This window comes from Schizosaccharomyces octosporus (assembly GCF_000150505.1).
Source record: "Schizosaccharomyces octosporus yFS286 unplaced genomic scaffold supercont6.2, whole genome shotgun sequence".
NCBI lineage: Eukaryota > Fungi > Ascomycota > Schizosaccharomycetes > Schizosaccharomycetales > Schizosaccharomycetaceae > Schizosaccharomyces > Schizosaccharomyces octosporus.
Window position 1 is genome coordinate 2,567,359 of NW_013185620.1, and position 21,336 is coordinate 2,588,694.

General features: G+C 37.3%; 11 protein-coding genes across 11 annotated transcripts; 4 read left to right on the forward strand and 7 right to left on the reverse strand.

Moving 5' to 3' along the window:
* Positions 1-108: 108 nt before the first annotated feature.
* SOCG_00578 (metallochaperone Ccs1) lies at positions 109-2,574 on the reverse strand. The gene is made up of 3 exons (XM_013162998.1): positions 2,394-2,574; positions 2,213-2,339; positions 109-2,161 (listed from the first exon to the last, which is right to left on the reverse strand). The coding sequence occupies exons 1-3, from the start codon at positions 2,400-2,402 to the stop codon at positions 1,581-1,583; spliced, it is 717 nt and encodes a 238-aa protein (XP_013018452.1). The 5' UTR covers positions 2,403-2,574; the 3' UTR covers positions 109-1,580.
* Positions 231-1,420, forward strand: SOCG_00577 (Rer1 family protein). The gene is made up of 2 exons (XM_013162997.1): positions 231-378; positions 431-1,420. The coding sequence occupies exons 1-2, from the start codon at positions 319-321 to the stop codon at positions 923-925; spliced, it is 555 nt and encodes a 184-aa protein (XP_013018451.1). The 5' UTR covers positions 231-318; the 3' UTR covers positions 926-1,420.
* On the reverse strand, positions 2,509-4,734 carry SOCG_00580 (RNA-binding protein). Its single transcript, XM_013163000.1, has 3 exons — positions 4,146-4,734; positions 3,086-4,033; positions 2,509-3,034 (listed from the first exon to the last, which is right to left on the reverse strand). The coding sequence occupies exons 1-2, from the start codon at positions 4,451-4,453 to the stop codon at positions 3,760-3,762; spliced, it is 582 nt and encodes a 193-aa protein (XP_013018454.1). The 5' UTR covers positions 4,454-4,734; the 3' UTR covers positions 2,509-3,034; positions 3,086-3,759.
* On the forward strand, positions 2,998-4,044 carry SOCG_00579 (ThiJ domain-containing protein). Its single transcript, XM_013162999.1, has one exon. It carries the CDS (start codon positions 3,131-3,133, stop codon positions 3,737-3,739), a length of 609 nt encoding a protein of 202 aa, XP_013018453.1. The 5' UTR covers positions 2,998-3,130; the 3' UTR covers positions 3,740-4,044.
* A 1,014-nt stretch (positions 4,735-5,748) lies between the features above and the next one.
* SOCG_00581 (membrane transporter) lies at positions 5,749-7,287 on the reverse strand. Its single transcript, XM_013163001.1, has 2 exons — positions 6,930-7,287; positions 5,749-6,870 (listed from the first exon to the last, which is right to left on the reverse strand). Exons 1-2 carry the CDS (start codon positions 7,073-7,075, stop codon positions 5,925-5,927), a joined length of 1,092 nt encoding a protein of 363 aa, XP_013018455.1. The 5' UTR covers positions 7,076-7,287; the 3' UTR covers positions 5,749-5,924.
* Positions 7,288-7,611: 324 nt separating this feature from the next.
* Positions 7,612-8,294, reverse strand: SOCG_00582 (60S ribosomal protein L31). Its single transcript, XM_013163002.1, has 2 exons — positions 8,073-8,294; positions 7,612-7,932 (listed from the first exon to the last, which is right to left on the reverse strand). The coding sequence occupies exons 1-2, from the start codon at positions 8,217-8,219 to the stop codon at positions 7,738-7,740; spliced, it is 342 nt and encodes a 113-aa protein (XP_013018456.1). The 5' UTR covers positions 8,220-8,294; the 3' UTR covers positions 7,612-7,737.
* Positions 8,295-8,372: 78 nt separating this feature from the next.
* On the forward strand, positions 8,373-10,358 carry SOCG_00583 (type I protein arginine N-methyltransferase Rmt1). The gene is made up of 9 exons (XM_013163003.1): positions 8,373-8,549; positions 8,630-8,633; positions 8,913-8,925; positions 9,044-9,158; positions 9,207-9,272; positions 9,310-9,604; positions 9,643-9,977; positions 10,034-10,173; positions 10,219-10,358. The coding sequence occupies exons 1-9, from the start codon at positions 8,502-8,504 to the stop codon at positions 10,223-10,225; spliced, it is 1,023 nt and encodes a 340-aa protein (XP_013018457.1). The 5' UTR covers positions 8,373-8,501; the 3' UTR covers positions 10,226-10,358.
* On the reverse strand, positions 10,345-14,600 carry SOCG_00584 (nucleoporin Nup157/170). Its single transcript, XM_013163004.1, has 3 exons — positions 14,347-14,600; positions 14,188-14,292; positions 10,345-14,135 (listed from the first exon to the last, which is right to left on the reverse strand). The coding sequence occupies exons 1-3, from the start codon at positions 14,477-14,479 to the stop codon at positions 10,429-10,431; spliced, it is 3,945 nt and encodes a 1,314-aa protein (XP_013018458.1). The 5' UTR covers positions 14,480-14,600; the 3' UTR covers positions 10,345-10,428.
* A 755-nt stretch (positions 14,601-15,355) lies between these two features.
* Positions 15,356-19,016, forward strand: SOCG_00586 (ribosome biogenesis protein Ytm1). The gene is made up of 2 exons (XM_013163006.1): positions 15,356-17,313; positions 17,653-19,016. Exons 1-2 carry the CDS (start codon positions 17,163-17,165, stop codon positions 18,816-18,818), a joined length of 1,317 nt encoding a protein of 438 aa, XP_013018460.1. The 5' UTR covers positions 15,356-17,162; the 3' UTR covers positions 18,819-19,016.
* SOCG_00585 (ribosome biogenesis protein) lies at positions 15,404-16,813 on the reverse strand. Its single transcript, XM_013163005.1, has one exon. It carries the CDS (start codon positions 16,381-16,383, stop codon positions 15,484-15,486), a length of 900 nt encoding a protein of 299 aa, XP_013018459.1. The 5' UTR covers positions 16,384-16,813; the 3' UTR covers positions 15,404-15,483.
* SOCG_00587 (CAMK/CAMKL protein kinase Ppk16) lies at positions 18,932-21,309 on the reverse strand (the record flags this gene model as incomplete). The annotated part of the gene is made up of 4 exons (XM_013163007.1): positions 18,932-20,875; positions 21,025-21,074; positions 21,140-21,233; positions 21,286-21,309. 4 exons carry the CDS (start codon positions 21,307-21,309, stop codon positions 19,031-19,033), a joined length of 2,013 nt encoding a protein of 670 aa, XP_013018461.1. The 3' UTR covers positions 18,932-19,030.
* Positions 21,310-21,336: the final 27 nt, after the last annotated feature.

Consider the following 21,336-nt stretch of genomic DNA (forward strand, 5'->3'; position numbering starts at 1 on the left):
AGAACTTTTTAAAAGTAAATATAATATATGACTGCAAGACTTAGTACAAAAAGGAAAACTAGATGACGCTTACAGTAATGATTTCCGACTTTGATGTATTTGAAGGTTATAGACGTCGACAATCTTCTTAATTGCTCTTATTTTGTTTGTTTGTTTATTACCATGGATATATACACTACGTTATAAAAGATACCGTAGTCTAGTGATGCACATAAAGACGTGTAACTGTTCTCTATCCTACAACCCAGTTGGGATTCACCAAAACAAACCTATCTGCAACAAACAGCAGGAAAAAGTGTCTGCATATAAACTTTCGATATGGAATCAATACAAAACGCATTCGAAAATGTACAAGAAAGAAGGAGCGCATTAGGAAGGGTAAGTTCTGCTGATGAAGTGTCTGAAACAGTAACACTAACTTTTGAATTAGCAATACCAATTCTGGGTGGATCGCACGATTCCATTTACAAATCAAAGATGGATGTCTTTCGCTGGACTCTTATCTTTGTTCGTTATTCGTATTTTGATAGTTCGTGGTTGGTATATTGTATGCTACACACTGGGTATATATTTGTTGAACTTATTCTTGCTTTTCTTATCACCCAAATTTGATCCCAGCCTGGAGCAAGCCATGCGAGATGAAGAGACGGAAGAAGGCGTTTTACCTACGACCAAAGATGATGAATTCCGACCATTTATTCGTCGTTTGCCAGAATTCAATTTTTGGTACTCTAGTACTCGTGCTACGATTATGGCCTTGGTAGCTAGTATGTTGCGAGTCTTTGACATTCCTGTCTTTTGGCCAGTCCTTGTCGTTTACTATTTCGTTTTATCATTCTTTTGCTTCCGTAGACAAATTCAACACATGTTGAAATACCGTTATGTGCCCTTTGATATTGGTAAGAGACGTTTTGGTTCCCGTTAGAATGGGTGCTTTTAAAAGCGTTACGGTTCTCTTTCAAAATTCAAAACATAGGTCAACATCATTATGACCTGAATTGTTTTTGTTTCCTCTTACACTCAATAACTCATGTCTTAATACAGTCTTGGGGATGTTTCTTGGAACCTGGATTTCCATATTGAATAAGTAAAATGTTGGAAAGGCATTATGCTATACATTTGATAAAGGCATCCACGGAAACGGTCTTTGTCTTTGCTTTTGAACAATTGCCAGTTTCTAATGAGTTATGATATCTTGCCGTGTTTAAATGAAAGTATGAGTTAGGGTTGTACGGGATAGTCTTTATTTCATGAAGCGTTCGCTATACTGTTTCGGGTTGACACTCCTTTCTTGAATTTTACGCATTTACTAGACATAATCCATCCATTCGCTATATGAATACCCTTTGTTCTTTCATAGTCTGATAATATAAAGCCGATTATTTTTATGTTGAATTTTTTAAAAGCAAATAGGAGTATCATTCATAAACAACGATGAGAAGTTTAACTTAGTAACATTTCCACTCAGAAAAGAGAAAAACTAGTTGTTACCCAGTATGTTCCATTATCACTCGTTCAAACAATCCGTTGGTAGGGTATAAAACTTTTATTAGTAGCAAATCAAAAAATAATTTAACGCTTTAGCAGCAACATTTCTTTTTAGGAGCTTCCTTTTTGCAGCAAGACGCTTCTGATGAAGAGGTATTATTTTCAGCATGCTCCTCCCACAAACTCTTTCCGGAGCAGGCGCAAATAATTTTTGTGTTTTGACCAACACCAGCGCTACGGGAAATAATACCTAAGACACCATTGGAAGAATCATTAGACGCTTTGAGTACGAACGCATGACCAATCCAATCCTGCAGGGTACCATTGACTTCTTGAGCAAAAACAATTTTTCCAGTATCGTTTGAAGACATAGATGCAAGGGATGCAAAGGTTCCGCCTACAGATTTTAGTCCACGAGAGATGTCTCCTGATACGGCTACTTCAGCGACATATTCGGTATTGGGTTCCAATTGGGTTCCAATCAAGTCCAGGTACACTCGGTTGTCAGTTGGGATGAATCTGCATAATCCATGAACTTTTGGAACTGCTGAAAGATCTTCTGTATTGTCATAGAGAATACTGACTCCTGACTCTTCCTGAGAACTAGCACCGCGAACTAAAATAGGTTTGGAAGTAGCATTTTCTAAGTGATGAAGAATTTCTGAAGGAGGGACTACAAAAGAGCAAAGTTAGAACCTGCATAAGATTCGGAATCCATCCTTACGTGAACTCTTCACAATCAATTGACCGATGGAGTCATCCCATTTATAATCGTCAATTTGCAAATTCTTGCATTCTTCTTGAATAGCATTTCTTGCTTCTGCTGTGCAATCTTTTACTAAGAATTCTACCTAGAAGCCCACCAAGTTAGAGGATGACACACATTTCACCGGCCATGCACATACTTGCACCATGATGAGTTTTCGAAGAAATATTTTTTTTGAAACTCGTCTACTAGCTTGAAAGAAGAAGAAGAAGAAGATAAAACGCCCACAGAAGTTGCTTTCTTGAGTATGGCAAGGGTGAAGTGATCAACTCGTGCATGAATTCATTGATCATACTATTCTTTAGAAAATCTTATTAAGCATCATACAAACGGGACATCGTTATTCAAGGGAATCGACGTTTTTTAGAGGATAAAAATGCCTGTTTCTCACAAATACTTGAATAATTGAAAAAGAATTCTCATATATTGATCAAACAGTCTATACATTTTCAGCAAATTATCTGGCATCCACCAAACAAAAGAATTCTACGCAGCAATCGGCCAATGTCCGAATCTCACTAATGAATGAAAGGATACAGCAGAATTCATTTCTTCTCTTTTTTTTCCTATCATTAGCTCAAACAATAGCTGCAAATAAATCATGGAAACAAACACCAACTATAGACTTTGTTACCTGTAGAGTTACGATTTCTATGTACGAAAATAATTCGTTAAAATGATATATATCGAAAATAGTCGAAGCTTTTTCAAGATACAGTGTAACAGCATCTTGACGTTTAGGCAGATGACTTGAGGATGAGAACAGAACATAGCATATAACTATATAAACCGTAAGAAACCGAGCACAAGAATTTACCAACAACACCGTACCTCTAAAAACGGAAATTACAGTAATAAAGTAAAACATAATAAAAAATGGTGAACGTTTGTCTTTTTGTTGCTGACGGAAACGACGAAATTGAATTTTCAGCTCCATGGGGTGTTTTTACCAGAGCTCAAATTCCTATTGACAGTGTCTATGTAGGTGAAAACCCAGAGAAGCTCGTCACAATGTCTCGTGGCGTTCAACTCTATGCCAAGCGCTCTTTGAAGGAGTTCAAGAGCGTTGAAGAATTCGCTTCTCATTACGACGTTGTCATCGTTCCCGGTGGTGTAAAGGGTGCAAATACCCTTTCCACTGACGAATTTGTAAAGAAGGTCGTTAGTTCCTATTGGAAGAAGGCTGGTAAGGTCATTGGTATGATTTGTGCCGGTACTTTGACTGCCAAGACGACCGGTCTATCTGCTACTGAAATCACTGGCCATCCTTCCGTTCGTAAGGACTTGGAAGAAGCTGGTTTCCGCTATATCCCACAACCAGTTGTTGTTGAAAATAATTTAATTACTTCCATGGGCCCTGGTACCGCTCTTCTTTGGGCCTTGAAGTTGTTGGAGCAAGTTACTACTAAGGAAACATATGACACCGTATACCAAGCTCTCACCATGCCCGAGAAGCAAATTGTTTATGCAGCTAACCGAGAATAAATGAATGTATAGAATTGGGTTCATTTGGAGTAGTGATCCATCCTTGAAGAGGGATGTGCATTTTGACGAAGGCTAGTAGCAGAGGAACCAGTCTGTGTGATTGGAGCTGCGGAAGAAGCCATGAGTTCTGCTGCTGCTGCTGCCTGATTTGATGATTTTGATGAACGTTTTTCTTTTTTCTTTTTGATGACCCGATTCCCATGGTATTTAGTCCTGGAATACAGCGAATTACGAACCTTTGAATCTAAAGTTTTGTCACTAATATCTGCTGGCGTAACATCAGAGTTTGCACGACTATAAGTAATGTAATGTTAGTAAAATGTAACATAGAAAGATTGCACAAGTAGTTTTGCTTTTCCTTCAGGTTACTTGAATACTTTCATACTGCCTTTTCAACACTTCATACCTTAATTTGACGGGACGACTCCCAATGTACTTTCCATTCTTCTCTCTCCAAGCTCGTAGAAAATGATCTGGTTCCCGAAAAGAAACGAAGCCAAAGCCACGCGTTTTGCCTTCTCGATCGCGGACAACTTTTGTTTTCACTAGTGAAGGGTATTCAAGGAATGCATTCCTCAAAACATCATCTGTAACGTCGTTTCCTAAATTTCCTACGAAAAGGCGAAAATGGTTTGGATCCCATTCGAGTAACGTAGGATCTTCCCAAACCTGTCCGCCTGACTTTCTTACAACGGTTGTCTTAACGCGTGACATATTCAGCAAAAAGCAGGGTCAATATAAAGGTTAGAAAAATAGCAGTATATATTCTCTTATAATCGGAGTGGAATAATTTATAATAGCAAGTCGAAGAAACACAAGGAAAATGAATTCTCTGTAACCTTGAAAAAAAAACAAGACAATAGACAAAAAAATAAGAATAATACACTGAATTGAGGTTTGAAAAATGATTATTTAGCAAACCAAAAACCACTTCTATGAAAGTAAAGGTTGGTAGAAGTTGGCGAATAGCGATAGTACCTTTAATTACTGTATTTCATATAGCGTTCTTTTCAATAGCGTAACGTATCAAGTCATAGTTATTACCATTCAGACGAAATGTTTGTTCTGTTCCATTCGTTATTGTTTGACAATTAGATAATTCTATAAAACAATAAATCATTTTTTCTTAATTAATTCTTTCATTCTCCATTCTCAGTGAAATTGCTTTATTTGGGTTGCAAAATGAAATTGCAATTACTGAAGTCGAAAGAGTGCGTTAGTAAATAAACCCGGTCATAAACAAACCATAAAATGGGCTTTCAAATCATGAAGAGGATCAAGAAGACCTTTATAAGTTGTCTTTTATATTTTAAATTTTTTGTTTTTTTTCTTCTTATTATTAGAATAATCACAGACTTATATACAAAAAGGTATAACTCGTAAACTTCAATACATTAATCATATTAATTTCGATGGCACTAGAAACTTCAATAAAGATAACAGCTATGTTTTACACCTTAATCTTTCGATCTTGTTGTTCAAGCTTTTATACTGATACTGTTCAAAAAAAATCATCCTTGCTTTCATCTAGTTACTTTGAATTAGTTTGTTTGTTTAGTTACGTTTACGTTTGAAAATCGAAATTCGTTGTAAGCAAGGCATTTTTCGTATTTTAAAGGGGTTTATTTTTAATTCTTATTTAATTTTTTGACTATTCGTATGTTGTAAAACCATGATAATGACAAAGCAAATATTAGTTTACTAAGTTTCAATAGATTCTTTGATCCCATAAAATTGTACACTTTATGTTTCAAAAACAAAAGAAAGTAAAAAAAAAACCTTGGTTCTAAAAGACTCCTAATCCGAAAACTATTGAAAGGGTAATAACCAACTATTATTTGTTTCCAAGAACTCAATAATTTTAACAGTGCCCGAGTCCAAATTTAAATAAAACTACAAATTATTTAGTAAGCATTTAAAACAAAACTCTTTATTACATCCTCATAAAAGCTGTATATATTTATATTTGGAGGGGGTGTTGTTTCTCATACAAGGCATTATCGAAAAAAAGCTAAATAAAACATTTATTGTATTAATAAGAAATAATTAGCATCCACGCAAAAAATTGAAAAACCTAAAAAATGTGGAACATTAAGGGCGGAGAAGAATTAATAGTATAAAAGCAATAAAAAACGAAAGAGACCTCAAAACGTACAACATAAATAAACTCATAGTATTCTACACATTATACACGCTCGTGAAGAGCTATATATTCGCTTTCCTGCTCCGGAACAGGACTCTTTGTAAAAGCGATTCGATAGTAGTTATAGACTGCAATACCAATCAGCGTAATAACTAATCCAATGACATTAATGGGCAATAAAATATCATGATAAAAGAGTGTGGACACAACGATGGTGATAATTTCCTTTAGTATGCCACAGACACTAAGAGTAACAACACTGGTTTTTTTGATGAGACCAAACTCTGAAGCGATCATCAAAAACGCAAGTGTGCCGGGAACAATTAAAACGATAGACATAAAGGGACCCTGCTGCTTCCAAATGCCAGAAGTTATAAACTCTTTTGGGCCTTCTAAAATTAAGCCTGCTATAAATAAAATACAAAAGTTAAGTGGGGTGAGAGCACTGAGAGACGTAAACGGATTGGAAGTCATTGGATGGTCAAGTAAAAGCTTCTGCGTTAACGCCCATCGAAGGCCGGACATAATTGATGAAGCCATCACAAAAAGAAAGCCTGAGAAAACAAATTCCGTTTCGGTTGCTACCATGAGGATAACACCGCCAGTGATGATAAATGTAATGCATAAAAGGATCCAGTCAAACCGCTCAATGCGAAATAGGACCGAAAAGACAAATACAAACACTAGAATGGAAGAACGGCACATAGTATAGAAGGACAATGTAATTGTTTCTAACGAGATGTTGCCTAGTCCAATGTCCATACTTGTAACAAGGGCACAAACGCCAGCTCGAAAAAAGTATTCTTTCCAGCTAGTTTTAGTTTGTTGTTTGGGTTGATACTGTGGAAGTGCCAACAGCGTCAATTTAGACAATGAAAACTGGATGAGCATGTGAATGCTACTCAGGATCAACGGAAATTGAAAATCTAATTTATCCTTGGAGAATACCCATTTATTCATCATAGACAAAAGCAAAGAAGATGCATACCTATAACGATTAGCTGTTATCCCGTTTTAGACGAAATTCTGATTGAACCATTCACGTACCATGAGAGAACCAATAAACCGACAGTTATCGCTAGTGAAGCCCACGGGTGACGGAAGGACCATGTCTTTTGGCATAAAGCCTCTTTTCCACCAGACTCCTGCTCTACTATGGGCTGCGATTGCTCCACTTCCTGTTTTGCTTCCATGGTACCTTATTTCTCAGGATAAAACGAGAATGTTCTTCTCTGCATAGATAAAGCGTATACGAAAATCTGAATATATACAGTTTAAAAGATCGAACACTTCAAAAACGAGAACGTCGAGGTTTGGATGACGATGGAAGTCGCCTTGTAGAAGTGACTCATAGCATCCAGAGAAAGGGTTAGGGAAATCTAGTTTTCGTCTAAAAACAATACATTCTTTGAAAAAAAAGCCGTTAAATTCATTGTATATTGCATATCAATGAAAATAATAGCTGCACATTGCTATAAGGGACAATCGATACCAAAACTTTTGAAATCTATTTTTAGCGACCTCCTGATGGCTACAACATGTATTAATCATTTATAAAAAGCTCTATATACATCAGGAACGTAAAACAAGTAGTTTTACTTACATGACACTCCATAATTCATCTCCCAGCTGTACGAACTTCAACTTGTATGCAGCAACTTCAATACCCGTGTAGGAACCTTCAAATTTACTTACTTTGGATCTGCTCTATCTTTTCTAATACAAGATCTTTTGTTTACAAGAGAACAACTACTATTACTTTTACAAACAGAATTAGTTAACGAAATCCGCTATTTAGCTCAACCAAATGGAAATGAACAAATAATCAAAAACCGCGCTATTTAACGCACACATTTTATTCCTCAACAGTGGTGGTCTCCATCTTGGGGTTGGCAACGTCAACGGCCTGAACAAGGGTGTAAAGAGCCTTGTCGTCCTCGTCACTACGCTTACGAGAGAGACGGAGACGGAGACGGCGAGGGACACTCTTGATGCCTTGCTTCCAAACCTCCTTGTTCAAAGAGGGGTCAACACGCACATCCTTAGTTTGCTAATGAATTGTTAGTGACCAAAATTTTGAATACTTTTTTAAAGGAAGAAAACAGACTTATAAGCAAAACAATGTGTCATAAAAATCGGCATGCTTTTCATGCCTATAATCCGTCTTTTTCCCTTATGGGTTCAACATACCATATGCTTTTGAGCGAATGCAACAATCTCCTTGATGGCACGAGGAGCACGCTTCTTGAAAGAGACACCATAGAGTCTCTTGTGCATATGAATGGTGTAGTCACGAGTGACAACTTGGTTGATTGCGCTCTTCTTAGTGTTGGCCATTGTGAGAGGTTTTGTGCACAAGTTTCTTTGCACAGCTCCCAAACGTTTGTTTCCATACGTTGTGACGGTTTTTCGTTATAGGGTAGGGTAAGGACTGGTTTTCGATTGAATAGGCAATTACGATTCATCTCTTTAAAGTAACATACCCAAGGTAACAATGTTAAGCTGGGTCCCTTCTGCTGGCAATTTACCAGGAGCCTTTGAACGGTAGAAAACGGATTTGTCTAAATTGTTCTTTTTTTTTGTTACAAAAAAAATTTCTATCATAACTATTGATTCATAATGAGTCAAGCAAATGCTCAAGACCAGCAGAATGACCTAACTGCCAAAGTAAGTATAATTGTTTAGCAGGAATTGTATCATCTGAACGCGTTCTGTGTAATTACGGATGGAAACTAACAGAATATTAGGATTGTATGTAAAAAAATCAGAAATGGGTTTGCAAACCTTTGCGTAAATTGCAGAATTCAGCTTTTCATTGCTGACTTCCGTTCTAACAGCATTACGGCCATTGTTACTGTAAAGGGAACCCTTGCTTCATCTAAGAAGATAAAATAAACCTGATTATCTGTATTTGAAATGCTAAGTGGATGTTTCCTCATTCTACTAATGGTTGTCTAGTTACCTTGGTAGAAAAGCAGTTTGCAGCTCCTTTCAACAAATTTTATTAAATATATTTACTAACCGTTTTAGATTACTTTGATAGGTAAGCTACACCTAAGGCGAACTCAATGGTTTACTTTTTGTTTATAATGAGGTGAACTTTTTTCACACTGTCGTGTTCTTTATCTTCGATGATTAAGTTTTGTATACTAAACAATTAGTTATTCTCATTGGGGAATTCATGAAGAGATGCTCAAGGACGATGTTCGTACACTCTCGTACCGTGATGCTATTATGCAAAATCCTCACTTGTTCCGTGACAAAGTTGTCCTCGACGTATGAAGTTTGTTACCGTTTGAGTATACATAAATTAACGCATTTTAGGTGGGATGCGGAACAGGCATCTTATCCATGTTCTGTGCTAGAGCCGGTGCAAAACATGTTTATGGCGTAAGGATGCGTATATAGTGAAATTGTTAACATTTAGATTGATATGAGTGAAATCATACACAAAGCTAAAGAAATTGTTCACGTCAACAAGCTTAGTGATCGCATTACTCTTATGAAGGGCAAGATGGAAGATATCCAGTTACCCGTCGAGAAGGTCGATATTATTGTTTCGGAATGGATGGGTTATTTCTTACTTTACGAAAGTATGCTCGACACTGTTTTGTTGGCTAGAGACCGTTATCTTGCTCCCGGTGGACTTATGTTTCCCGACCGTGCCAAGCTTATGATCGCCGCTATTGAAGATGCAGAGTACAAAGATGAAAAGATTGGATGTATGTTTTATTGCTTGTTTTAATGATTAACCAAACAGTCTGGGATGATGTTTATGGATTTGATTTTTCCCCCATTAAACGTGATGTATGGAAAGAACCTCTAGTTGATAATGTTGATCGAATTGCTGTGAACACAAACTCCTGTGAAATTCTTAATATTGATCTTACCACGGTCAAAAAAGAAGAACTTGCTTTTTCCTCCTCCTTTGAAATTGCCGCTGCTCGTAATGATTATGTTCATGCCTTTTTAGCTTGGTTCGACGTAGAATTTTCTGCCTGCCACAAACCTTTGTCTTTCAGTACTGGTCCTTTCTCCCGTTACACTCATTGGAAACAGGTTGTCTTCTATACTCATAAAGACTTAACTGTTAAGGTATGCCTACCCAGCCTTATCTGTTTAGAGATAATTTCTAACATTTAATCTTTTAGACTGGAGAATATATTCGTGGTAACATCACTTGCAAGCCTGCTGAAGGAAATCACCGTGAGCTCGATATTGGTATCTCTTACGCTTTTGAACCTAAGGATGGAGACCGGGAAACCGTTTCTGAAAATTTATTTTACAGAATGTAAGTGGTTCATTTTCTTTTCAATTGTTAGCTAACAGTATGCAGGTGTTAAAATAGTTTGTTGGTAAAAATAATTATTACATTTTGGGTTATTTAAATACACACAGTCATTACGATTTGTACCTCTTTCAAACCTCTGTAAACCCTAAACACGTTTTCTATTAAGTTATACCCTAAAATATCGTAAATAAACTAACTATTTTGAATATGAAATAAGAACTCTTAGCTAACACTGAGAGGTCAAAAACTATTCGTTTAGTAGGTGCGGCGGATTGCTAACTCCAAAGATTGTAATTCTTCCTTACAGGTCATAGATTTAGGGTCAGTTAGGACAGCCTTATATTTTTCAATTGCCTCAAGAACAAAAGGAGCATCAAAATTTGGCTTGAATGCTTGAGCGATACCGGCCTTAAGACTAACATCGTACCATAACTTCAATAAGTGAGAAATTTCTTTAACAAGATATAGTAATCTGTCTTTTCCATGCCAAGGCTTCTCTCTACGGTCATAGAGCTGATTCAAAATAATAAATATCAATTCATGAGAGATACCAGCACTTAAGAAGACATCGACAACCCAGCCTGTAGAAACAGACTCACTTTGTTGTTCAAAACTATAATTTTCAGCGAGAGCAACGATTTTCTCCACGGGAAAGACATTCTCAAATTGAGAAAAACGAAGTGTGAGGTTTTTTAAAGTAGAAGCAACAGAATCAACAGGAGACGATCCAATAGGTGAAGTTACGGCATTCTCATGCGTCGTTTTAACAATAGACTCCCAACAACCAATGATTTCATCAAGACCGTGATAGTCAGCACTTTGGAAAATGGACAAGCAAATCTCACCATATCCCAAAGGATCAGCAAAATTATTAAACAATTCTGTGAGCGATAGAATTTCAACATTTAATTTCTTGGAAAGTTCCTGCTGTTTTGAAGCTGGAATTTTTACATCATTAAGAATAGTTACCAAAAGGTCATCTTGAATACTCGCAACTTCCAGCTGTTCACATACACTGAGCATCACCTTATTCATTTTTTGGCGCAAGAGATTGGGAATATGACAGCTGCCAAAGCCTTTAGCACGAGTCAAATATTCAATTCTTTGTTCAAGATTTAAAGAAAGATTGCTCGTGGCCAAATCAAACAGAACAATAGCTGCATAATAGTACATTTCTCTTTTAGCATAAAATTGCCAGAGTAAAACGGCAATTTGTACGTCTTTTGTGCTGTTCCTTTCCAAGTAATTTTGAATATAAGGTGAATCAATCTCTATTAATCGGTCTGCAAAACCTTTGCTTGCATACCAATCGTAGAAACAGTAATGAAATAACTCATCCTTTGATTGCTGTAAAGCATTATACACAGAAGCTTTTGTCTGATTAGACTCTTCGGATGATTTAGATTCCAGTTCATCAAGTATTTGGAACACATATTGATAGCATTTAGAACGGTTCGCAAAGACGTCTGCACGGGTATCATTTTGTAACATACCGTCAATAAGATAAGAAAGAGCTTGATCCTTATCATCACGAGCACTAGCCACATGAAGTGCTAAATTTACCGCAGATACATAAGAATTTAAAGATTTGTATTCTTCGACTGCCAAGCGAAGATCTTCAGGTGTAAAAACATGAGCCGATTTTTTGAAAAGATTGTAAGAAAGCTCAACTAATGATTGGCGGTCTTCTAAATCAACCGTTTCTTTAGCTTTTTTCAAAGATTCCACGGCCTTAAATACGAGGACATCGTCTGCACTACAAAAGCTACCGCATCTCCTTCGTAGTAATTGGCTCACCAAGTCGATATTACCACCGGCTCGGAGATGCTTGTTGACCAAGGCATTGACAAGTTCCTTCGTCACCTCTCTACCATTTTTAGAGGTGAAGAATTCACCGAAAGTTAATCTTGAGCATAAGTTTTGAGATTCCGGAGATATGGAGGAAGTGATAGTATTAAAATCAGAAACGTCGCTTTCATTGAGAAACAAAAGAAAGGAAATTCCTTCAATCATCTGCTGAAGGACGAACATCAATGCGGATAAAGCTCTATGCTCAGCTTGTACGGCAATTTCTTCTCCCATATTAGAAGAACCAACTAAAGAATCAGAGCCATTCAATCCTTCAATAAAGCTCTTGTTACTTTCTAAAAAGCTCGATAGAAATAGTAAGCCAGATTGAATCTTTAACAACTCATCAGCTTTAAAAGAAGGTGCAAACTCTACTCGCTTTTTTGAATTGGGCACAGTTATCATAATCGGTTTTTTCCAAACAGCCCGTAATAAACGTGAAATGGAAGAAGCGAGTCCGTCATGACAGCCCGACAGACGTACAAGCTCAAAGGAAGAAGCATCGTATTGGTTGTTATAGCGAGATTGGTCGATAAAAGCTTTTCCACCAAACTCAATGTAATACTTTTTAGCGATTTCCAAAAGATCAGCTTGAGTAAGCTTGGTGGTAGGACCGGCAAAGTTACCGCTGCTGGCACTAAAGTCATTTTGATCGAGGCGACCACTTATGATACCCAAACAAGTAGCACAACCCTCAGCACGTCCAACACTCTCGAAAAACATTTGCACTTGTCCATCAATTCCAGAAGAAGAAGAAGGTCCCATGCGAATAGCAGAAGCAAGTATATCAACTGGACGACGATGAACAATAATATAGACTCCTGTATTTGTAAGAACAGCAAAGCTTGGGGGAGGAGTGTTGAACTGAGAAACAAGTTCATTACGTTCTTCAGAATTTTGAAGGCATTTAACGTCCTGCACAAATCCCTTAATTGGAAGGTACATAGCGGATTCAACTAATGAAGGCTGGGAACCACTTTGCCAGGCATTGGCAATTCTGCCCACTTCAGGAGCAGTACAGCACAGTGTATCACCTGCATTAGCATCAGAAGAACTTATAGCAAAAAATAAATCAAAAGTAAAAATTGTACTCAAGGAAGAACAGTCCATAAATTCCCTCTTTGTCTGAGCAGACAGATCTTGAGCTTGCTGTTGGGGGACGGATTGACCTTGAGGGAAAAAGGAAGATCCGGAAAACTGACGCTTAGGCTGATAGTCGTTATTCTGAAAAGAAGGAGGAAAACGAATGTGAGTAACTTGCAAAGTACTAGGGGGATTGGTAGAAAAAGAACCGTCGGAGGTCTCAAAATAGGAAGTAGCATTACGACCGCCCCTCATGTAAAACCGGCAACCAGTTGAAGTAATAGCAACACAGTAAATTTGCTGAGACTCGTAAGCTGGAATAGGAACTATTGATACAAGCTTAGTACTCCTTGGGTCAAGCAGGATAGAAGAAGCATTTAACATCTGTGCTTGGGAAATCATGGAATTAAATGAATAAGAGACACAGCGGTGAATATTGGAGTTAGATATTTCATAACAAGTGACAGATGAACTTTCACGCAAGACATATAGTAAATTTCGTGAATCATCAACAGCAATCTGTTTAACACCATCTCCATGAACCCCATATGAGAAGAATGAGGGTACAAAGTTGTCGATAGCAGATCCGGTAAGATTCACTTTGTTGCATTTGCGAGAAAACCAACCTTCGTCTGACTGGTAATAAAATTCGTACAGGTTAGGATCTCTATTGCCTGAAAAGAAAATTCGGCCATCCTTAGAAGAAACAATGTTGTTTACATTCAAGCCAGGAATTGCAATTTGCATTCCAGTGGAATAAAATGTGAGTTCTCCTGTAGTTTTATCAATTGAAACACCAAGTAATAAGATTTCTTGAGTGGTAGCAATTACCAGCAGACATTGCACTACCTCCACAAACACGTTTTTCTTTGGTTGAACAAGTTTTACACTGACAATCGTATGCGAAAGATCTTCATATGCCTGAAAGTTCTGGCCAGATAAGTAGTCCCAAAGAAAAAGACGATTGTCCACTGTAATCCATGCACGTTGTATTTCTGAGAACAAACCCATCTGGGTAAAGCATTCAGTCCCTATACGAAAGGTTAGAAAGAGACAAAATTAAGTTATATAAATAAGACTTACGGTTATATTGCTCAAAAATTCGATCGGGAATGTTTATCACAGAACGTAAATAAAACGGTTTCCAGCCGTTCAACGGCTGGCTTACATATTCTGGAGAATGAACATCTATAAAAAAAGGTCAATAATCTTTAAATAAAGCTGTAAATGTGCTTTCCATACGACCAATGATGTCGCCAAGTTCTGGCAATTTGGTATCCCGTTCTGTTGCTGCTTCGATTGCAGCAAATCCTCTTGTTAACGGCTCATATAGTCCATTTTTTGAGGAGGAAAAAGAAGCACCATCAATATCCATGGTTTTCAAGCCCCGAAGAAGAAAAGCTTGAGAAGTTGGCTGCTGGTTGTTTCTTTAGGATGTAGGTAGAGTACTAGGATGAGGTCAAACAATTTGCATGTTGTGATGTATATGTTTTTACACCAATCTATATGTAAAATATTAATTTTAAAGAATTAAGGAGATTGAAAGTATGTTTTCTTACGACTATTCCTATGGAGACTATATAAGGGCCAAACCGCGACTTGCATTTTAACTTTTACCAACCTCAAAAAGGAAACAGGATTCGAGGATGAGAGTAGAATGATTGTATAATCGATTTGATGTTATGGTAAGTTTCTTTATTGAAAGAAAGGTTATATATGTATGCAGTGATGATCACTCGATAGGGACAACAGAAAAATACTGTTGAAAAAAATTCGGGAAAAGATAGTAGATATATATCTGAGCATCTTTATGATCTTTCTTTTTTTTCTATTGAGAGGAATTAAACATCTAACATGCTTTAGGAAATTTAGGTAGTTTTTTAATATTGAAATTGGCTATACATTTATGATTAAATGGTGTGCTTTCACGTAGTACTGTAAAGTATATAGCTTCGAAAATTTGTACGTATGCAGCCATGAAATAGTTGTGTAAGTAATTTTCAAAAAAAGTCATTTCAAGTATGTGGTTGTGGTATTTGTGGTATTTGGATTGTCTTGAAGGAAAGTAGTAATAAAGAGGATTTCTGAACAGGTAGAAAGGTGAGAGCAGTGGTTTCAATGTGATACTATGCTTCGAGACAATAGTTAAGGTAGTGTATAATATGAATCTAAATATGAATAATATTAAGCTCCTTTGTGAATGTTTTATTTATGTACGGCCTTCTGCCGGGTTCAGTTCAATATTGCTCCTCCTTTTTATACTGATATTCTATACTTGCAAAATGAAAATAATAATTTTGAAAATAAAAACCATTTATCATATTAATACAATATTAAAGACCGTACATATACCGAACAAAAGACTGCATCCAAAACTGATTAACCCTTAATTCCCAAAATTTCGCGTAGTGCTGTAGGATCACTAATTGCAGCACGCTTTTGAGCAAGAAACTTTCTTCGGGTGTGAAAATGCACGTTCGTGGGTTTCTTGCGATGAGAGCTCTTGGTATCCGCATCTTCGTCGTCTGACTCCGAAGAGGCAGAAGACGACACGTTTTTTCTCTTACGCTTAAGTTTCTTCTCCTCTTTTTCTTTTTTATCTTTTTTATCAGAAGTTGACAAAGATTTCTTCTTGGAGGATTCCTTTTTCTCTTTCTTTTTCTCCTTAGAGTCTTTCTTGTCCTTCTTCGAACGCTTAGTTTTCTCCTCCTTCTTTTTTGAAGATGACGACGACGAGTGCTTGGACTTCTTTTCTTTTTTCTTTTTCTTGGTTTCTTTCTCAGAGGAGTCTGCGTTCTCATTGTCTGAACTATCTTCCGCAATTCTGTTTTCGTCTTCGGCCGCTTTCTTCATCCAATCTGAAAACTCACTTGTAAATGTTCCACCCAAGACAAAACGACGTGCCAGTTCGAGAGATCGAAGATTCTTGGACTCAGCATCCTTTCGTTGATCCAATTGCTTACGATGCTTTGCTTTTTCGGCTGACATTCCGTAAGCATTTTCATCACCGTTCAGCCTTCCGAAAATAGCATTGAATTCACCTAACCCACTCCATTCAGTATCGTTGGAAGGTTTAGCACCTATACCAAGTGTATCGTCCTTCAAAGCCACTTTGATGTTGTGAACCCGGCCGTGCTGTTGTTGGCCAAGACCATTTCCATCTTGCCAACCGTAGGAAGCAAGAAGTTTGAATCCTTTACGATCCTTATTTTTAGCCCACCTGGAATTTCTTGGATCAGCTCCAATTTGTTGTTTTACTTTATTTCCTGCCAATCCCATTGTAGTATACGAGAATCTAACAAAGAACCAACTAAACGAACAATTTTTGAATCCACTACTTTACAAGGTGTCCACTCACTCTATATGAAAAAGAGAGATAGTCCTTAAAAAATAGAAGAGTTTAGTAGTCAGAATGTACGGAATCCCAGATTGCCAAGGTTGTAAACGTGTTGTGATAAAGTCGCAATTGAACAATTAGAAAACGTTTCTCTGTCTTACAAAGCCCAAATCAAATGGAAGTCCCTTCTTTTTTTTAAATTCTATCAATTTCAAGTGGACTTTCCAGGACTTCTTCAGATCCTTAATTTGACCTGAATGTGGTAGTGAACAAGTGAAAATGACCAGGCAAATTGTATTTTTAGGTAGAAGGGATTTTTGCTACGACATAAGCAAAGAATGTAAGGGATATTTATTCTATCTGAAGAAGGTGTAAAACAAAGAATCAGTATTTTTATGCTGACAAAATTTTTTTGCATAAGGCGTTTTAAGTAGAACTCTGGCTAAGCTTCATTTCTGACATCAATTTATAAAAGAAAGACGAATTTAATTTAAATATATGATGTTTAAAGTAGAAAGATGCTATAGTTGAGTGTCGATCTCTGAGAACGAAAAAAGGTAGTTCTCTATCCACATGTCCTATCTGTATTAAAAGTTGATTATTTTTCTTCTTAGTGACTCTATTAAAATGTTTTATTGCAGTCGTATTTACCCAATTGAGGTACATCAATCGTTTTACTACTTCCTCTACTGCTCTTTGCATCCAACTTCTACCAACCCCAATGGACACCAAAACGAACCCTACGGGACAAGTGCAGGTTCGCTTTACGACAAGAAATCCGGAATTAACTGTTGGTGATACACCAATTCTGATTCCCACTTCTTTGAAGCGTTATGGATTGTCACAAATTGTCAACCATCTTTTAAAATCAGGTATGAACTTTTCCTTGAAGGCTTTGTTTTTTAAAACATAGAAAGATAGAAAGCATATAATTTATGTGCTTTTTTAATCTATGGAGGATTGCACAAGTCGTTGGCTATTGCTCTAAATCGATTGAAAGCTTTGAAAAGTCGCAACGCTTTTCTAACAATATGCGATTCATACTTTTTTTTGTTTTTATTTTTATTTCAAATTTTTTTGGAAGATTTAATAGCAAAAACTTGTGTGCCCATTCAAAAAGCTCATTTGCATACTGCTTTCTCTTTCACAGTTTTTCTGTCTTATCTTGTTTCTTCATTATTTCCTTTTCGTTTTATATGCTAACTTCATAGATAAACCTACTCCTTTTGATTTCTTGATTCAAGGTAACCTTCTACGAACCTCATTAGACGATTACATTGTTCAAAATGGTCTATCCACCGAGTCCACTTTGGATCTTGAGTACATAGAATCGACACTTCCTCCTCAATACCTTGCTTCTTTTCCCCATGACGATTGGATTTCTGGCGTTCAACTTTCCTCTGACTATATCTTGACCTCTTCTTACGATGGTATTGCTCGTGTCTGGGACAAGAGCGGTCAAGTTAAATTGCAAACTACTGCCTTAGGTTCATCCTTAAAGAATGTTACATGGAAAAATCCAAACACAAACTTTTTAACATCATCTCTTGACCAGAAGATTCACTTTTGGGAGATTGAAGATGACCTTTCTAAGACTGAGGATGAGAAATTTATGGCAAACTTGAGTACCGCTTTTACCGGCCATAAGGGTCTCATAGAATCTGTCCGTGCTTTACCTGAAACCAACATATTTTTATCTGCTTCAGCTGATAAGACAGTCGGTGTATGGGACTTTGAAAGATCACCAGAAACAACATTGGAGCCTTCTAGTGCAACTTCTTCTAAACGTCGTCGTAAAAATGATGAATTCGTTCCTCGTAACGGTGCTCGTGCTCCTTTGTTCTTATGTGAAGGACATAGCGATAGTGTGACGAATGTAATTTTTGCTCAGGATCCTTCTGCTGCTTATTCAGTCAGTCTTGATCACACTATCAAAACGTGGGATCTTATCACTGGACAGACTGTCGCCTCAAGAATCACAAAGAACCCCCTTCTTTGTATCGAGAAGTTAAACGATCTTCACCTTCTTGCCTGTGGTTCAACTGGTCGGTCTATCACACTTCATGATCCTCGTGTTACAAGTGATAAAATAACTTCTATGACTTTGTCTGGACATAAAAACTTGGTTTCTGATTTATGTGCCAGTCCTGAAAATCCATATATGTTCGCATCCGTCTCACACGATAATTCATGCCGCGTTTGGGATGTACGTGCTACCTCTGGCAGTATTTATACATTGCCAAGAACTGTTAAGGGAGGTTCCCAATGGGACAAACTTTTCTCAGTTGACTGGAACAAGTCTATCGGTATAGTTACTGGTGGTACCGACAAGCAGCTTCAAATCAACCAATCTTCATCCTTCGACAAAAGCCAGTAAAATCTGACTTTGTTTTTAATATAAATAGGTTTAAAATGGGACAATTAGGATTTTGAGAATCTGAAAAATTTTTGGGAACCGGTGAATTTCTATGAGTTAAAGGACTTCCGTTATTTAGTTACAAATAGATACATTTCTTGGATTAATACAAAATTGATATAACACGAAAATTAACAGTAACAATTCCTAATAAATAAGTCATTACATTTATTCTAATAAACGTCGGAAAAATGCCTTGAAGAATCGGATGTAAAACTTTCCTCAGGCTCATCTTCCTCCTGCACAAAATTTTGGTTATTATACATTAACGACGATGAGGTTGGAGCTATACGTCGAGCCGCTCCAACCGTAAAGATGGCAGTAGCATTAACCCGTGTGTTACTAGAATCCCCCCCGGAAAATTGAAAGCTTTTATGTAAACGATCTATAGGTTGATGATGCGGTGTAGGCCGGGAGCCAGAACCTGTTGACGGACGAGAAGAAACTATGGATACTAACGAAGCCGAAGACGTTGAAGATATATTTGAACATGATCGCGTCAGAGAGGATTTAGAAGAATTTACGGAAGATAGTTGGGATGAGTTGCATGCGCGATAACTGGGGAGACGGTTACTATGTACATTATTTGTAAGAGTCATAGGTATAGAAGAGTCTTCGGATACCAAAGCGGGTGACAGAGAGTTATCAATAGAGTTCTTTTTAAACGTGGGAGAAACAGAAATGCTATGCTTTTTATCGTCCAACTTGGATCTTCCATATTGAGTGTCTTTAAAATGACCAGACTGCTGAACAGTTGTATCATCTCGAGGAACCGCTATTGCCTCCGTCGAAGACACTGAGTTTAAAAACAGCTTATGATAGCTCCCATTTCTGCTAGAATTACTATCGAAGGAATTTTTGTTTCTGAAAATTTTACTTCCCTTTGACCGTTTTGAAGATGTTGAAGCAGTATCAAAACTTGGGGAAGTCGTTCGAGAGGGATGTTTAGATTTTGAATCAAGCAACCAACTTTTAAATGTAGAAAGTAAATTCCCAGTGCCATGTCCTAGGTGCGACCGAGAAGGATTACTATCATTGCTTTGATTAGAGGTTACAGATACCTCGGCGGTTTTTAATGATGGGGAAGATGGTTGGATATGAAAGGAAGGCGAGTTTCCTTTGGAATGCTGCAAATAAAATAAATGAATCTTCTTATTCTCCTTTTTGGTTTCCTTTTCAAGTAGTAATAGCCACCACCCATATAAAAGATCACAACGTTTTTCAGAAATACTCAAGTTCAGTTGATCGATATCGACGCCAACTAATTCCAACCTTCTACGAACTTTATCTTCTGCTTTAGTAGATATTTTAACATCCTTTATTGATGAGACATGACAATTATTATCCCGAAAAAAAGGATGGGAGATGATCTGATCGATGGAAGGTCGGAAACGGTAATCTTTGCATAATAAGCGAATGAGTAGGTCTCTTGCATTAGGGGAAATTGTTTCTGGTATAAAGGGCTGTTCATTAATTATTTTATGCTCGGTTAGGCTGGTGTCATCTTCATCGAATGGCAAACGACCGACCATCATTGCATACATGATAACGCCGAGAGACCAGATATCTGCGCATTCACCTATATATTTCTGACCGAGCACAATCTCTGGAGCACTGTAGGCGACAGTACCGCATCGTGTACTCATAAACGTTCGGCGTGAACAGTCTGTGTCCCTTGAAAATCCAAAATCACCAATTTTAATATCAAAATTTTTGTCTAGGAAAATGTTTTCAAGTTTTAAGTCGCGATGAACGCAGCCCTGGCTGTGTAGATATTTTATAGCGCAACACAGTTGCCAAAGCAGCTTACAAGTCATCTTTTCAGTCAACACCACTTGGCGAGAGACATAATCATACAATTCACCATTCGGGCAATACTCCATTGCTAGGTAGATTCGATCTTCCGCACATATCACTTCATAAAGGCGAGTGATGTTGGGATGCAATAACCGACGGTGATGATGAATTTCTCGAGCTAGAATAACAGCCTGTTTACGACAAGATGATTTTAAAACTACCTTCACCAACTAGTTAATTTCTTGTTTCTTACCAAACATACTGCTTCCGCTCAGAAAACAACGACGCAAAACTTGTAGCTTCTCATTCAGAATTCCATTACAGTTTCCTTGATACAGAGTGCTTTCACTTTTGGGAAGATACTACATACCTTTGTGTTTGTAAGGAGATGAACTGCAAGGTACACTTTTCCAAAACTCCCTAATCATGGCTGTGTAAGCAATTTAGCCCTGAAAGCAAACATGTAAATAAAAATTTGTACCAACCTTCACCAACAACACTCTCAATGCGATATGTCCCAATAATAGTAGTTCGGGGATTGGTGATGTTCGCAATTAGATCATTATAAGAGGCCGATAACTGTTCAGAAGTTCTAATTAGATCACGTTATTCTGTAATTTTAATTTCTTACATTTGCCCTTTCATTTTTCTTCATATTAGGTGTTGGCTATCATGATATAGA